This window comes from Neofelis nebulosa, chromosome 5 (genome assembly GCF_028018385.1).
Source record: "Neofelis nebulosa isolate mNeoNeb1 chromosome 5, mNeoNeb1.pri, whole genome shotgun sequence".
Lineage (NCBI taxonomy): Eukaryota > Metazoa > Chordata > Mammalia > Carnivora > Felidae > Neofelis > Neofelis nebulosa.
In genome coordinates this window covers 51,511,057-51,529,969 of record NC_080786.1, presented here as the reverse complement: position 1 = coordinate 51,529,969, position 18,913 = coordinate 51,511,057, and the positions used below count along the sequence as shown (strand labels likewise).

Below are 18,913 nucleotides of genomic sequence, written 5' to 3'. Positions count from 1 at the left end.
ATGAGTAGGAAAATGAGCCTTGTACTTTGGCTCTGGGGGGATGTTGCACACATGTGCATGTGATATGGCCAGTAGCCAGTCAGCTGCTGAAAATAGACAATGTATTTCCCAACCAACACTGATGTAAGTAGAACTTCATGAAAACGAGGCAAAGTCTCCTTTCCCGTCAGTTTCCTGCCCTACATTCTTCATCAAATGAGAAATTCGGTGAAATGAGAAATTTCCTTAAGCACATATCAGTTCAAGAAATCACTGATTGCAGCACCTAGCCCTGTAAATACCATAATAATTAAAACAATGTCTACTCTTAAAGAATTATTTGATATCATTTCAAACAGTCATTTCAAAAATTCATCTTTGCTTTGAGAATCTATTTTTTTTATCTTGGAATGTCTTTCCTCTATTTCCTACATCAAAGTTATAAAATAATGGTTATTATTTTCAAAGCATCTAAATTTTAATTTGGGAATGACAGAGAGTACACTTTTCGTCTAAGATAAAAATATGTATTCGCAAATCATTTGGAATTAAAGTTTAATAAGTGGTGCACACTGGCTTGTCGTGCCTGCTTCCATTTTTTTTTTAGGCAAAAGCAAAAGTATTTTAAAGTAATAAAGCATGTTCTACATTTTTCCCCAACATTGTAATTTATGGTTGACTTTAAAAACATGCTTTATTTTACATGATTTGGAAAAGCTCCCATCAGATAAATTACCAGTTTCATTTCCTCCTACTTTTTTTCTGTTTAATTTAGGATATTTATACAGTGAAATGACAGTATTAGTTAGAAATTCTGATTTAGTATTTTGAATTTCATGTCTCTGAAATACATCAAAGAAGAATTACATGCGAGATGTAAGAAATGGCCTCAGTGGTTCTTGTCTGTCTAGTATCAAGTAGGAAGAGGAAATCTACTCTCACAGACCCTGTTGCCATCTGTCCTGTATTGAGTACTGAAAGCAAGTTGTGGTAACCCTGGGCAAACATCCAACCCTAATTTGGGAAGTCATCAGAGGTACATTTCTTCATGGACTTCTTAGCCCCTCACTGAATTATAGAATCTCAGAGCTAAAAAGTACATTCCAGTATGAAAGTTCCCCCAAAATTGAACATAGAATTGCCATGTAATCTGACGATCCCACTTTTGGGTATGTATGTAAAAGAATTTAAATCAGGATCTAAAAGAGATATTTACACACCCATGTTCATAACAACACAATTCACAATAGCCAAAAAGTGGAAATAATCCAATTGTTCATCAATGGATGAATGGGTAAGTAAAATGTGGTAGATACATATAATGAAAATTATTCAGCCTTGAAGAGGAATGAAATTCTGGTATATCCTACAACATAAATGAACCTTGAAGATGTTATGCTAAATGAAATAAACCAGGCACAAAAGGATAAATGTTGTATGATTCCACTTACACGAAATACCTAGAGTAGTCAAATCCATAAGGACATAAAGTAGAATGGTGGTTGCCAGGGGCTGAGTGGGGAGAGGGAAATGGGAGTTATAATTTAATAGATACAGAGTTTTAATAGGAGAAGGGGAAAAAGTTCTGGAGATGGATAATGGTGATGATTGAACAATGATATGAATATACTTACTGCCATTGAACTTTTTACCTAAGAATGGTTAAAATGGTCCATTTCATATTGTATATATTTTCCCACAATAAAAAAAAAAAATCCTTACCTCCATGGAGCTTACAATCTAGGAGAGAGAAAGATAATAAGCGGATAAAATGTTAAGATTTAAAAAGTACTTTCTGGATCAGCTTTTGACTGGCCCCATTTTATAGATAAGAAGCCCAAGGACAGACAGAAAAGATAATAGGAGGCTACTCACTAAGACCCTGGTTGTCTGACTTCTGGGCCAATGATATTTCCATTGAACAATACTTCCTTTTTTAGGTACTTGTATTACCACTATTTTATCTGAGCCATTAAGTAATACACTGGAAAGAGACGGGCTTTAGAACATGGGTTCAAATGCTCACTCAGTTGCTTGCTGGAAGTTTGATCTTGAAATTTCCTTCTCTATAAAAATGGGGATAACAAGACCTACTTCATAAAAGTTTGATTTGTTTGTTACACTTACACCTAAGTACAAAGTAAGAAGTCAATGAAAATTAGCTTTCTTGACGCTAAGTCTCTCAAAATGCCTTCTCTGAATTTGTTGTGTATTTATGTTATGTTCAATGTGTGAATACTTTCAGTCTAGCAATTTCAGCAAATACGTTCCTGTGTTTGAGTTTTTACAAATCATTCTAGAAATACAGTTTGGCTATGGAGACAAATGGCTCAGCTAAAAAACCTGGGAAACAAGCCAGATAACATTTATCTGATCCTTATTTAGCTGGAAGAGAACTTTCAAAGTATAAGTTTGGTAAAGAATACAAAACAAGAGTTAACATTCTTTTTTTCCAAAAACTAAAGCCAACTCTTTGATATTTCTGCTAGCTACATTAAAAAAAAGTCAATGCTGTATTCTATATTTATTCTTAAAAGGTATTTATCTCTAAATAAAAAGCATATAATGCCATAGATTATGTATAAGAACCACCCTGGGTGATGAGTTATAAGTGTCTAGCCTCCCAAGAAGAATGATGTGTTTCTCAGATCCAGTATAGATATTTAGAAAAATAGTCACACTTGTCAGCTGCTCTCCGAGCATCAGGGGGCATTAAAGTTACCACCACAGTCCTCCTTCACCTGATTCTACAGCTTTCTCCACCTCTAAGGAACTCTAAGCAAATTCATTTTGATTATTCTTTCAAGGTTTGTAACTCTCTCCTATTTCTGAGCACATATATGGATAAAAGAGACCAATTATTCCCATTTTACACAGGCCTATAAAGAGCTTCTCTTTACAGATTTTCCACATCTCTGTAGATTTATGAAGATTTGTCCTACCCCCAAGTTAGAAAATTATGTTGGGGGTACCTGGGTGGCTCAGTCACTTAAGTGTCCGACTCTTGATTTTAGCTCAGGTCATGACCTCACAGTTGTAAAATTAAGCCCACGTCAGGTTCTGTGCTGGGCATAGAATCTGCTTAAGATTCTCTCTCTCTGTCTCTCTCTCTCTTCCTCTCCCTGTCTCGTTGCCCCTCCCCCTCTCACATGAGTGCATGTGTGTGCACACACTCTAGAAAGAAAGAAAGAAAGAAAGAAAGAAAGAAAGAAAGAAAGAAAGAAAGAAAGAAAGAAAGAAAGAAAGATAGAAAGAAGGAAAAGTATGTTGACTCTATAGTAATTGCATAGAAATTAATGCCTCAGTTTATATTTCTAGATAGAAAGAAGGAAAAGTATGTTGACTCTATAGTAATTGCATAGAAATTAATGCCTCAGTTTATATTTCTAAAGCTGGACAACTTATGTGGTGTCGTTAAAGATATTGGCAAATTATTTTGGATTGTTGATTCTGTCCCTGCAGAAGATAACTCAGCTGGGGAGGCAGATTCAAGTCTATTAGACAATGTGACTTTGAAAGAGGTAGTATTGCTTTATGAACAAAACATGGGTTTAGCATTTTAATAAACTTGGATCCAAATTGTAGTTCCACATCTTACTTAAGTCACTTAACTCTCTGAGCCTTTAACCTTTTAAGTGAAAAGAGACAATAATAGATAAGTATGAGGATTGAATAATTGATTGAATTATATAAAACATTGAACAGAAATTGGTACAAGGGTAAATGCTAATATTAGTTATTCTACATATTGACTTGCTCTAATATTTCAAGTACATCACATACATTCACATATGAACTAAAGTCTAATTTTTATTTTTTATTTTGGTTTTGCTTGATTCAGAATTTCCACTAGACTTAAAATATTATTCTAAAATTATAACTCCTTTCTGAAATTTTAGGATGCCATTTAGGACCATTTCTTTTTTTTTTCTTTCTTTCTTTTAGAAAGGGAGGGTGCACACATGTGTGAGAGGGCAGGGCAGAGAGAGAGGAAGACAGAAAATCCCAAGCAGGCTCTGCACTCAGTCCAGACCCTAATATGGGGCTCCATCCCACAATTATGAGATCATGACCTGAGCCAAAATCAAGAGTTGAACACTTAACCAACTGAGCCACCCAGATGCTGCAGAACCATTTCTAATTTTATGTTTTCTAAAAGTTCATTTCCAAAAATGTATACTTTTTAGATTATTTTTTAGCATTTTACAACCATGAAACAAATAAAGAAGTATTTATTTACTAAGATCATAACATAAGATTACTGGCATCTGGGATACAGCTAAAATACAAGTAGCTAAACTGAGGAAGAATGTTCACATTGGCAAATACTTGTATCTCTTATGTTAGATATGACATTGTGAAGCATTTAAAGTGAGATAAAATTTCAACATGAAAATTAATATTGTATTATTGTTATTATGATTTCTCATGTTCATGGGGTTGTTTTACTGGTTTTATCTTTATTGTTCCAGAAGAAACTAGAAAGAGTGTAATAAAGTATCATAATGATGTTTTGAAGTGAGCCTCTCTATGCCAGGCACTATAGTAGATGTTAAATATACAAAGATTTTTAAGAAAGAAGGTGGCAGGGAAGGAAGGGAAAGAAAAGGAGAGGGAGAGAACTCTACCTTCTATAGTAGACAGATGATACTAACAGAGCAAGAGCCAGGTTCATGTAGAAACATGTATACATACCTGGGTTACTATACACACATAATTTCCTTGTTTTATCAGCTGAGAGGGCCAAGGAGCAAGGGCACTCCAGTAGCAACAAACATACCTAGTACCCAGATCTTAGTTTCTAACACCATTTTCCAATAAAAGGAACCCGAAATCCTTGGAGAAACAGCTGATTCTATAGCAGGGCAGGAAACAATCATGATGAGCCTGGAGTATCTTTTATTTAGTGCTATAAAGTAAGGAAGTGCTCAAAGACAAAACAAAACAAAACCACACACACAATGGTGGGAGCACTTCAAATGAACATAGAAGCCAACGAAAGAGCTCCTAATGGCCAAAGCTGAAACAATTAGAGCAATAAAATAAATAAAATAGTCCTGAATTATAAAATAAATATCCACAAGTACATACTGATAGAATAATTGACTAAATCGTTGGAATTAAATAACTGCAGGAGGAAGAGACAAATATGTACAGAATCCTACATAATTTATGTAGCTATTCTGACCACAAAGAGGTGGAGCAGACTTCCCACACCTTAAATGTGAGCTACACATAATGACTTCCTTTCAAAGAGTATAGTGTGCAAAGTGGGGGGAAAGGAGTACATTTATAGTAGACAAACCTGGTAAACACTACCTCAGCCAGGTGATCAAGGTCAACATCAAAAGTTATGTCATGATCAGCAAATGTACTCTTGACATGATATGATGAAAATAACACTTTACCTCTGTGGTCTTCCTCTCCAAAACTCAAAATCTCAGTCTAATTGTGAGAGAGAAACAAACTCAATCTGAGGGACATCCCACAAAGTATATAACGAAAGTACTCTCAAAACTGTGAATGTCATCAAAAACAAGGAAAGTCTGAGAAACCATAAATATACCATATTAACTTAAGATGTTAATAATAGAGAAACCACAGCCAAGAGGAGCCTAGAGATGCACAATGAATAAATGTCACCTAGTATCTTGAATGGGTGGGATCCTGGAACAGAAAGAAGACACTAAGTATAAACAAAGGAACTCTGAATGAACTATTGACTTAAGTTTGTAACAGTGTATCCATATTAGTTCATTACTTGTAATAAATATACCATATTAACTTAAGATGTTAATAATAGAGAAACTGGTTGCTTAGTTTATGGGAACGATTAGTTATTCATAAATTTTCTGTAAATCTAAATTTTCTAAAATAAGAGTTTGTTTGAAAATACTAACAAAATGTTAATATGGCACAATGTAGTGCAGGAATAAAGGTGTATGAACTGAGGGAGAAAAGAGATAAAAAGAAAATTCCAAATGATTCCTAAAGACTTTGAAAAAAAGACCAAATGTTTTGTTGTTGTTGTTGTTGTTGTTGTTGTTGTTGTTGTTTTTAATATAGCTGACACGGGTCCTGAGTTCAGTCTCATAATATAGCCAACACACAATGTTACATTCACTTCAGGTGTATAACTTAGTGATCTGACAAGTTTATACATTATACTATGTTCACGACAAATTTAGCTACCATTTGCCCCATGACATCGCTATTACAGTATCATTGGCTGTATTCCATCTTCTCTACATTGTATTCCTGTGACTTTCCTCATTCCATAACTGTAGCCCTATATCTCCCTCCCCCCCCCTCACCTATTTTGCCCAAGCCCCCACACCCCTCTTGTCTGGCAACCATCAGTTTGTTCTCTGTATTTGTAGTTCTGATTCTGCTTTTTGTTGATTTATTCTTTTTTTTTTTTAGATTCCATTTATGAGTGGAATCATACAGTATTTGTCTTTCTCAGTGTGGCTTATTTCACTTAAGATAATACTCTCTAGGCCCATCCATGTTGTCTCAAATGGCAAGATCTCATCTTTTCTTATGGCTGTATAATATTCCATTGTGTATACATACCACATTTTCTGTATCCATTTGTCTATTGATCGACACAGGTTGCTTCCATGTCTTGGCTACTGTAAATAATGCTGCAGTAAACATAGGGGTTTACATTTCTACCAACACACACAAGGGTTTTTTTTCCCTCCACATCCTTGCCAACACTTGTTATTTCTTACAATTTTCATTTTAGCCATTTTAACTGGTGTAAGGTGATATCTTATTGTGGTTGTGGTTTGAATTTCCCTGATGATTAGTGATGTTGAACCTCTGCTCACGTGTCTGCTAGCCGTTTGTATATCTTCTTTGGAAAAATGTCTATTCAAGTTCTCTGCTCATTTTAAAATCAGATTTTTTTTTAGTGTTGAGTTGTACAAATTCTGTATATATTTTGGATATTGACAGCTTATTGAATATATCATTTGCAAATATCTTCTCCCATTCAATAGGTTATCTTTTTGTTGATGGTTTTGCTGTGCAAAAGTTTTCTTTTTATTTTGATATACTCCCAATAATTTATTTTTGCTTTTGTTTCCCTTGCCTTAGGAGATATATCTAGAAAAATGTTGCTATGGCCAATGTCAGAGAAATTACTGCCTGTGTTCTCTTCTTTTTTAAATTTTATTGATTTATTTATTTTTAAATTTACATCCAAGTTAGTTAACATATAGTGCAATAATGATTTCAGGAGTATATTCCAGTGATTCGTCCCCTATGCATAACAACAGTGCTGATGCCAACTAGTGTCTTCCTTAATGCCTCTTACCCATTTAGCCCATCCCCTCCACCCATAACCCCTCCAGCAACCCTCAGTTTGTTCTCCGTATTTAAGTCTTTTATGTTTTGTCTCTTCCTTGTTTTTATATTATTTTTGCTTCCCTTCCCTTATGTACATCTGTTTTGTATCTTAAATTCCACATATGAGTGAAATCATATGATATTTGTCTTTCTCTGATTCACTAATTTCACTTAACATTATACACTCTCGTTCCATCCACGTAGTTACAAATGGCAAGATTTCATTCTTTTGGATTCCGAATAATACTCCCTTGTATATACATACCACATCTTCTTTATCCATTCATCTGTCATGGGACATTTGGGCTTTTTCCATACTTTGGCTGTTGTCAATAGTGCTGCTATAAACATTGGGGTGCATGTGTCCCTTCTAAACAACACACCTGTGTTTCCTTGGATAAATACCTACTAGTGCAATTGCTGGGTCCATATTGAGGAACCTCCATACTGTTTTCCCGAGTGGCTGCACCAGTTTGCGTTCCCACAAGCAGTGCACAAGAGATCCTCTTTCTCCATATCCTCGCCAACATCTGTCATTACCTGAGTTGTTAATTTTAGCCATTCTGACTGGAGTAAGGTGGTATCTCATTGTGGTTTTAGTTTGTATTTCCCTGATGATGAGTGATATTGAGCATTTTTTCATGTGTCAGTTGGCCATCTGGATATCTTCTTTGGAGAAGTGTCTATTCATGTGTTTTGCCCATTTCTTCACTGGATTATTTGTTTTTTGGGTGTGGAATTTGGTGAGTTCTTTATAGATTTTGGATTCTAACCCTTTGATATATCATTTGCAAATATCTTCTCCCATTCTGTTGGTTGCCAATCAGTTTTGCTGAATATTTCTTCACCATGCAGAAGCTTTTTATCTTGATGAGGTCCCAATAGTTCATTTTTGGTTTTGTTTCCCTTGCCTCCAGAGACTTGTTGACTAAGAAGTTGCTGCAGCCAAGGTCAAAGATGTTTTTGTCTGCTTTATTCTCTAGGATTTTGATGGCTTCCTGTCTTACATTTAGGCCTTTCATCCATTTTGAGTTTGTTTTTGTGTATGGTGTAAGAAAGTGGTCTAGGTTCATTCTTCTGCATGTTGCTGTCCAGTTTTCCCAGTGCCATTTGCTGAAGAGACACTCTTTATTCCATTGGATATTCTTTCCTGCTTTGTCAAGGATTAGTTGGCCATATATTTGTCGGTTCATTTCTGGGTTCTCTATTCTGTTCCATTGATCTGAGTGTCTGTTTTTGTGCCAGTGCCATACTGTCTTGATGATTACAGCTTTGTAATACATCTTGAGGGATTGTGATGCCTCCAGCTTTGGCTTTCTTTTTCAGGATTGCTTTGGCTATATGGGGTCTCTTCTGGTTCCATACAAACTTTAGGATTATTTGTTCTAGCTCTGTGAAGAATGCTGGTGTTATTTTGATAGAGATTGCATTGGATATGTAGATTACTTTGGGTAGTACTGATATTTTAAATATTTGTTCTTCCAATCCAGGAGCATGGAATATTTTTCCTTTGTGTGTGTGTCTTTTTCAATTCCTTTCAGAAGCTTTCTATAGTTTTCAGTGTATATATTTTTCACCTCTTTGGTTAGGTTTGTTCCTAGGTATTTTATGGTTTTTGGTGCAATTGTAAATGGGATCAATTCCTTGATTTCTTTTTCTGTTACTTCATTATTGGTGTCTAGAAATGCAGCTGATTTCTGTGTATTGATTTTATATCTTGCAATTTTGCTGAATTCATGGATAAGTTATAGCAGTGGTTTTGTGGAATCTTTGGGTTTTCCATATAGAGTATCATGTCGTCTGTGAAGAGTGGAAGTTTGACTTCCTCCTGGTCGATTTGGATGCCTTTTATTCCTTTGTGTTGTCTGATTGCTAAGGCTAGGACTTCAAATACTATGTTGAATAACAGTGGTGAGAGTGGACATCCCTGTCTTGTTCCTGACCTTAGGGGAAAACTCGTTTTTCCCCATTGAGGATGATACTAGCTGTGGGTCTTTCATATATGACTTTTATGATCTTAACATATGATCCTTCTATTCCTACTTTCTTGAGGGGTTTTATCAAAAAAGAATGCTGTATTTTGTCAAATGCTTTCTCTGCATCTATTAAGAGGATCATGTGGTTCTTTTCCTTTTTTTTATTGATGTGATGCATCACATTGATTGTTTTGCAGAAATTCAACCAGCCCTGCATCCCAGGTATAAATCTCACTTGGTTGTGGTGAATAATTCTTTTAATGTAGTGTTGGATCTGGTGGGTTAGTACATTGTTGAGGATTTTTGCATACATCTTCTAAGATTTTTATGGTTTCAGGTCTCACATTTAAGTCTTTAATCCATTTTGATTTATTTTTGTGTATGGTGTAAGAACGTGGTCAAGTTTCTTTTGCACGTAGCTGACCAGTTTCCCCAACACTAACTGTTGAAGAGATTATCTTTTTTCCAATTGGATATTCTTTTCTGCTTTGTCATAAATTAATTGCCCATATAAATGTGAATTTAGTTCTAGGTTCTCTATTCTGTTCTATTGATCTATGTGTCTATTATTTGTGCCAGTACCATACTGTTTTGATTACTATATACTTACAGTGTATCTTGAAATCTGGAATTATGATACCTCTAGCTTTGTTCTTTCTCAGGATTGCTTTGACTATTCGGGGTCTTCTGTGGCTCCATACAAATCTGAGTATTATTTGTTCTAGTTTTGTGAAAAATGCTATTGGTATTTTGATAGGGATTACACTGAATCTGTAGATGCTTAGGTAATATGGACACCTTGACAATACTAATTCTTCCAATCCATGAGCATGTAATATCTTTCCATATGTTTGTGTCATCTTCAGTTTCTTTCATCAGAAAGAATACCAAGAATACCCCTAGGTATTTATTCTCTTGGTACAATTGTAAATGGTGTTGCTTTTTAAATTTCTCTTTCTGTGACTTCATTGTTAGTGTATAGAACACTACCAATTTCTGTGTGTTAATTTTGTATCCTGCCACTTCACCGAATATATGTACTATTTCTAATAGTTTTTTGGTGGAATCTTTAGGATTTTCTATATGTAGTATCATGTCATCTGCAAATAGTGAAAGTTTTACTTCTTCCTTACCAATATGGATGCCTCTTATTTCTTTTTCTTGTCTGATTACTATGGCTAGGACTTCTAGTAATATGTTGAAGAAACGTAGTGAGAATGAACACCCTTTTCTTATTCCTGACCCGAAAAAAAAACCTCAGCTGTTTACCACTGAGGATTATGTTAGCTGGGGTTTACCATACATGCCTTTATTATGTTGAGGTATGTTTCCTCTAACCCCATTTTTCTGAGTTTTTATCATGAATGGATGTTCAATGTTGTGAAATGCTTTTTCAGCATCTATTGAAATGATCATATGATATTTATCCTTTGTTTTGTTGATGTGTATGACATTGATTGATTTGTGACTATTGAACCATCTTGCATCCCAGGAATAATTCCCACCTGATTGTGGTGAACAGTCTTTTTAATGTATTGTTATATATGATTTGCTAATATTTTGTAGAAGATTTTTGAATTTATGTTCATCAGGGGTATTGGCCTGAAGTTTTCTTTTTTGGTGGTATCTTTGTCTGGTTTTGATATCAGGGTAATTAATGCTAGACTTACAGAATGTATTTGGAAGCTTTCTTTCCTCTTGTATTTTTTGGAATACAAGTTTGAGGAGAATAACTATTAACTCTTGTTTAGATGTCCAGTAGAATTTAGCTGTGAATCCATATAGTCCTGGAATTTTATTTTTTGGTAGTTTTCTTATTACCAGTTCAATTTAATTACTTATAATCAGTCTGTGAGATTTTCTGTTTCTTCCTGCTTCAGTTTTGGAAGATTCTATGTTTCTAGAAATGTATCTACTTCTAGGTTGTCCAGTTTGTTGGCATACAATTTTTCATAATATTTTCTTGAAATCCTTTGTATTTCTGTGGTCTCAGTTGTTACTTCTCCTCTTTCATTTCTGATTTTATTTATTCAGGTCCTTTATCCATTGTTCTTGGTAAGTCTACTTAACGGTTTGTCAGTTTGGTTTATATTTTCAAATAACCAGCTCTTGGTTTCATTAGTTTTTTCATACTGTTTTTTTTTTAACTCTCTACATCATTCATTTCCACTCTGATCTTTATTATTTCCTTTTTTCTACTCACCTTGCACATTGTTCTTTTTCTAGTTCCCTTAGACATAAGGTTAGATTGTTTATTGAGGTTTTTTTCTTATTTCTTGAGGTAGGTCTGAATTGCTATATACTTTTCTCTTAGGACTGCTTTTACTGTGTCTCTGAGATTTTGAAACTTTGTGTTTTCATTTGTCTCCATTTATTTTTTTTCTTCCTTGATTGTTTCATTGACCCATTGGTTTACTATCATGTTGTTTAGTCTCCATGTCTTTGTGTTTTTTTTTCCAGTTTTGTTCCTGTGATGTATTTCTAGTTTCATACCATTGTGATTGGGAAAGATGCACAGTATGATTTCAATCCTCTTTGATTTATTGATTCTTGTTTTATGGCCTAATATGTGATCTGTTCTGGAGAATGTCCGTGTGCACTTGAAAAGTGTATTCTGTTGTTTTTGGATGGGATGTTCTGTATATATCTGTTATGCCCATCTGGTCCAATGTGCCATTCAAAGACATTATTTCCTGGGGCACCTAGGTGGGTCAGTTGGTTAAGCATCTGACTTCGTCTCAAGTCATGAACTCATGGTTCGTGAGTTTGAGCCCCACATCAGGCTCTCTGCTATTAGTGCAGAGCCCACAGAGGATCCCCTGTCTCCCTTACTCTCTGCCCCTCCCTTGCTCACTTGCTCTCTCAAAAATAAATAAACATTTAAAAAAAATGTTTCCTTATGGATTTTCTGTCTGGATGATCTATCCATTGATATAAGTGGAGTGTTAAAAATTTTCTTTTTCTTTTTCTCCTTTTCTTTCCCTTTTTATTCTCTTCTCCACTATATATACATATGTTTATGTATATATATATATGTATATCCACTATATGTGGATACATATACATATGTATACATACATATGTATATATAGTCATATTTTACATCTTTTTATTCATACTTTTCCACTTCTCCACTATATATATATATATACATGTATGTATACATGTATATATATATATATGTATGTATACATATATATAGTCATATTTTACATCTTTTTATTCATATTTTTCTTATGCCTAATTATGGCCATTTCTTTTCCACTTGAAGAAATCCCTTTAACATTTCTTATAAGGCTGGTTTCATGGTGATAAGTTCCTTTATATTTGTTTGTCTGGGAAACTCTTTACCTCAACTTCAAATCTGAACGATAACCTTACCAGTTAGAGTATTTCTGGTTGTAGGTTTTTTTCTTTTCAGCACTTTGAACATATCATGCCACTTCCTTCTGGCTTGCAAAGTTTCTGCTAAAAATTAGTTTATAGTCTTAAAGCTTTTCCCTTGTAAGTGACTTATTGTTTCTCTCTCACTGCTTTTATGATTCTCTGTTTATCTTTAATCTTTGACATTTTAATTATTATGTGCTATGGCGTAGACTTACTTGGGTTCATCTTGTTTGGAATCTCTGTTTCTTGGACTTCAATGTCTATTTCTCTTCTTAGGTTAGGGAAGTTTTCAGTTATTATTTCTTGACATAAGTTTCTACACCTCTTTCTTTTTTTTTTTTTCTACAATGTGAATGTTTTTTGGCTTGATGTTGTCTGAGAGATCCCTTAATTATCCTCATTTTAAAAAATACTTTTCTCTTTTTGCTATTCAGCTTGTGTGCTTTCTATTACCCTGTCTTCCAGATCAATGATACGTCTTCTGCATTTTCTTGTCTATCGTTGATTCCCTCTAGTATGTTTTTTGTTTCAGTTATTGTATTCTTCAATTCTTATTGGTTCTTTTTAATATTTTCTATGTCTTTATTGAAGGTCTCTGCATTCTTCCATTCTTTTATCTAGTCCAGTGAGTATCTTCGTGATCATTACTTTAAATTCTTTATCAGGCATATTGCTTATCTCTATTTCATTTAGTTCTTTTTCTGAGTTTTTTTTTTCTTGTTCTTTCTTTGGAGCATATTCCTCTGTCTCCCCAGTTTTCTTGCTTTTCTCTGTTTGTCTCTGTGGATAAGATGAAATGACTACTTCTAAAGTTGAAGAAGTGATCTTGTGTATGGTGTTCCTTAGGCAGACTGTGTGTGCTTAGTGACTTTTGTCGGCTGAGTGGAGGTGTGGCTGTATATCTTTTAAACCATGGGATGTCTCCATCTCTCTTGCTGTTTTCTTGCCATTCTTTCTATTTTGGTTGCTCAGTAGCTGTTCAGTCAGCCCTCAGTTCTTCACAAAGAATTGTTCTATTAATAGGTGTAATGTGGTGGGTTCCAGGGTGAAAGTGAGTTCAGAGTTTATTCTTATGTTGCCATCTTGAACTGAAACATGCTCTTGTATTTTGTATCATAGCTTTAAATCTCTCCATGTGTGTGATGTATATTTTGAACATTTCAGCTTATAATACATTGTATTATACAATTATTGATGTTCATGTTAACTTCAGTATTTATAAAGACCACAGCAAATCCTTTATTTTTTACAAAGATAAGCTGTTATCTACAAAAAGAAAGAAATAATCAGATTTGGTGGAATATGCAAAGCATTCTATATTAAGCAAAGCATGGCCTTCAACATTTACTCTATAAAAATAAATAACCCTTTTGACATCAAATGTAGAAGAAAAATTATCATAATGACCCAGATACACTATCTCACTACCTGGAATTACCTTAAACTTCATGCCTTATGTGATTTTTTTCCTGGATGTTCCCTTCATTTAAAATGCTGGTCTCCTCCCAACTTTTTCTAAGTTCAAAATATTGGTTATCTTTCAAAGTGACCCCAAATATTTCCTCTTCCATGAAGATTCCTCTTATTCCCCAATGAAAACAGCTGCTCATTTCTCTGAGCAGTCAGAATTGTGTGTTCCTCCATTATCCCATGGACTTACAACAATTTATGTTTTACTTATAGATGTTTCTCCCATTTGGCTGTAAGCTTCTTAAGAACAGGGTCAATATCCTGGTCCTTCTTGCTCTCCACATAGTGCCTGACGTTCATTATTCATCCAGCAATCATTCACTTCATGCCTACCATTCAATACCACAGAGTGAACATAAGGGAGAAAATTGCAGCAAAAAAATCAACAACTAAATGTTAGTGTTGTGGAGAAATTTTCCAAGTTAGGAAACTCTGAAAAAAAATGAGGAAAAAAATGTTGCCACAGATCAGGTTATGGAAAGAATTAACAGAAGATATCACAGAACTGGTTTATTTTTATAACCAGCATATCTGCTTCTAAGATACAAACCCCTCTCTTCTACTGCTTTGCCCATTTTTGTGATCTGAGACCCCTGTGGTTTGTGTATAGAAAGCTGGTAGACCCAGGGTGAGTAAAATAAATCTAATCAATGTTCATCTGCAAAAGAAAACATGAATTAGCAGTGAGAATCTAAGGAAAGGAAAAGACAAAACCTTTTTTTCTTGGCAGAGGCCTGAGGCCCAACTTGTGACTGTCAAGCTACTGCATAAGTTCTTAGAAAAGAACTTGTTCTCTTTTGAAACCTTCTGTCAAAGCAAAACATATTGCTGTCTCAGCATGTACATCAGAGCTAGATTTATTTCAAATACCATTTTTGTGTGTATACTCTTATAGAATACTTGGCTTCCTGCTTCTCTAGTATTTATTAAACTCAATTTTTCAGAACATCTGTACTAAAATATTTTTAGTTACCATTTTCAAATAATTTCTGGTAGGGCAATGTTAGGCCAATATTGTGCTTAATTCTATACTCTGAGGACTTTCTTTCTCAATGCAGGGCCTCCTGGTCTTTTCCACTGAACCTTCAGTCACTCTTTACATCTCATGATCCATTCATCCACAGAATGCAGAAATGCTTTCTGATTTTATACAAGGTTATTGGATACTGAACCCAATTTTTTAAAATTCCCTAAAGCAATTAACCTCACAAAAGCATCCTCTTCCATACCAATGTCTTAGAATCACAGAAAGTTGTTAACTATTAAGATCTCTGTATATATTTCTAAATTGACCTGTGGCTCTATTTTATTTCTAATGCCTTCTCTTCTAATGTGTCATTGGCTGTTCATCTTTAATTCTTCCAAACTCTTTCTGAAAAACCTGTTATTCCTTCACAACTGAGCCCTTATGGTGCATAGATAAGCCTCCCCAATTTTCTAGGGAACCCCAGGGTACTGTCTTAGGTGGGGACTGACTGTCATGTTATTAGGGTCCCCATCAACTTTTAATAAATTATAACCCATATTTCCATTTTTAAAGTAGTGCATACTAAGATCCAATGATTTTCAAAATATTTCATTTAAAATATCAGCTTAACTCTGAAAGAATAAATACCCTATGCATTATCAAATAATAGATTTAAAAATTCCCAGTATAGAAGAGCCTAAAGTATCCTAACATGGCATCAGCTCAGCTGAGTTCAAATCCTGGCTCTGCCCCAGATTGGGTAGACTTGAGGAGTTTTTCTGGATCCCTGAGCATCATTCATCTTTCTAGATGCCCTATCAAGCATCTATTGCATGCCATAAGCCAACATCATAGTGGTAAACAAGTCATTCACAGTGGTTCACTAAGCTGACATGCCAATGCACTAAATTTCCTCATTTTTAAAATAAAAATGGTAACACCCATCTTGTAGGGTATAAAAATTAAATGGCTTCTTGCCACCTCTGCTCCATGGCACCACCACCATCCTCCCCCCGCTTTTTTATCCATAAAAGATGATCTCAGTAAGTTTCCCTGCTGAACCTCTTCAATATGAAATAAGCTTTTCTAACCAGACCAGGCCAGCTCACAGGAAGCCACACCTCCAGCTGAGTTATTCTGGGGGCTGTCTTTGTGGCCCCTGCACAACTATGAGAACAGTGTCACTGGTTCATGTCATACTATCCACTGCCCAGAAAATGCCTGGGTTTCCTCCATGCATTTTCTTATCCTTCCCACATTATCATTTCAAAGTGCCCATTCAGATGGAAACAACACTGTATCTCCCTTATTATTGGCAAGAGGTTTTCTTTCTTCCAGGTGAGTTGCTTAGAGATTCCTCATGCATTATTAGTTGAAACAAGGGAAGGATGGATAGAAAGAATATACCTTGTTGAAAGCATCTTTTAGTTAAATCTACATTCCATGAAATGGATCCACACCCAAATACACAGTTGTTTGGAGTTATTGGTTCAAAGACTGAAAACTGAAGAATGTATTTTTAAAGGTGTTTGTAAGCATAAGAGACTGTTAAAAACTGAGAACAAACTGAGGGTTGATGGGGGGTGGGAGGGAGGGCAGGGTGGGTGATGGGTATTGAGGAGGGCACCTTTTGGGATGAGCACTGGGTGTTGTATGGAAACCAATTTGACAGTAAATTTCATATATTAAAAAATAAAAAAATAAATAAAAAATAAAGTTGTTTGTATGTTGAAGTATAAAATGTAACTCTGGAAGGAATCCATGTTTAATGCTATGTACATTTGTTTCTAGATTCTGTTAGAAGTTGTGTAGCAAAGTTGTTCTTTACCTGCTCCCTGAAGGGTCATTACTGCCTCTACAGTAAATCCAGTTTTATTCTCATCAGCCAAGAGCCTCAGCCATGGATTCAGATCATGTTCCTTTTTCAGCAGGTATGTATATCCATGCTTGTCATGGCTCCATAGTGAGTTGGTGGGGTATGAGTTTATAATCATTTTTACTGAATTTTTCTTTGACTAGAGTTCGATGTAAATAGCAGCAACACATACACATTTCATTAGTAATTTTTAACATGGGTTTTCTATATTTTAGGATAGTTTCTTTATAAAAGACCTTGGATTAGCATCAAGGAGGCCAAACCTATTAATATCATGAATATTCTTAGTTTAAAAAGGAAGAAGAAAAGAGAAAATACTTCTGTTACACAATAACAAAAACAGCTTATTTGGAGGAATAGCTTTCTTTATGTAGAGTTTGTCTTTATTTCTCCACAGCCTTCCAATCTCCAGTTAATTTTAGTGTCAACATATCCTTTTTGACATTATTAAGATACGGGAATGCCACCTTTCCCCATAGATGTTATGTATATAGGTAAAATTACATAAAGAGGAAATTTCAACTTAATGAACAACTTAATGCAAACATTTTAGCATCAAAAGAGATTCTTGAATATTTGGAAATACTTATCTTGAATATATTAAACTTTCACATAAAATTTAAATATAGATTATAAAATGTAAATAATAGAAGGAATATCAGACATCATTTTTACAGATAAGAAAATTAAAGGCAGAACTCAGAACACCTGACACCTGACTCAGTGGTCTCTGTGGTCTTTTCCTAGTAGCACATGTGTTAAAAAATGAAATGTGGAGTCGCAGGCAGGAGCAGGAAGGGGTGAAACAGAACATGAATGTTAAAAAATAGATAAAAATTAGGCAAGGCATGCCTGGGTGGTTCAATCGGTTAAGCATCCAACTCTTGATTTTGGCTCAGGTCGTGATCTCAAAGTTCATGAGTTTGAGCCCCGCATCAGGCTCTGCACTGAGCATGGAACCCACTTGGGATTCTCTCTCTCCCTTTCTCTCTCTGCCCCTCCCCTGCACTCTCTCTCTCTCAAATTTAAAAAAATAAAATAATAAAGAAATTGTGGTTTATATACACAATGGAATACTACTTGGCAATGAGAAAGAATGAAATATGGCCTTTTGTAGCAACGTGGCTGGAACTGGAGAGTGTGATGCTAAGTGAAATAAGTCATACAGAGAAAGACAGATACCATATGTTTTCACTCTTATGTGGATCCTGAGAAACTTAACAGAAGACCATGCGAGGGGGGAAGGAAAAAAAAAAAGTTAGGGAGGGAAGGAGCCAAACCATAAGAGACTCTTAAAAACTGAGAATAAACTGAGGGTTGATGGGGGTGGAAGGGAGGGGAAAGTGGGTGATGGGCATTGAGGAGGGCACCTGTTGGGATGAGCACTGAGTGTTGTATGGAAACCAATTTGACAATAAATTTCATACTAAAAAGATAAAATAAAATAAAATATTTCTATAAGAGCATGTATCAAAGTCACCAACCAGATAATTACATTTCTTTATAAAGAAAATGAAAGCTTACTAAGGAAAATGAATTTTAATGCCGAATAGATTGTAATCATAAAATGGAACTATAGTAATTAAGAGACAACTTAGACATGCCTTAGGAATACCATCTTTTCCTATATGAAGATTTAAAAAAAAAAACACTTAATAATATCTCATAGAGAACAACTCACAGTTTGATGTGAACCAAATTTATGTGAATATAAAAAGCAGCATTTTTTTTCCTTTTCTTGAACTGACCTTATTATTCTTCTACTTATATTTTTCAAATAGTTTTCATCAGTGATTTTGTATTTGGTTTCATTGTTGGCTTTGTTCTTCTTAGTTGTCAGTTTTCAGAAAATAAACCAAAAACTTGATTTTATTTTTGCCCCTTCAGTCTTGTTTTATTGAT

At 34.8% G+C, this 18,913-nt stretch overlaps 1 protein-coding gene across 8 annotated transcripts in view; it reads left to right on the top strand.

Moving 5' to 3' along the window:
- Nucleotides 1-18,913, top strand: part of VEPH1 (ventricular zone expressed PH domain containing 1) — a 257,721-nt gene that overhangs the window by 170,404 nt on the left and 68,404 nt on the right. For 7 of the 8 annotated variants that reach the window (XM_058730317.1, XM_058730315.1, XM_058730314.1 and 4 more), the window contains one exon: nt 16,927-17,066. In XM_058730317.1, the coding sequence (XP_058586300.1) occupies nt 16,927-17,066 (140 nt within the window). Of the gene's footprint in view, nt 1-16,926; nt 17,067-18,913 lie in introns of those variants that run through there. The other variant, XR_009261920.1, reaches the window with a different exon arrangement.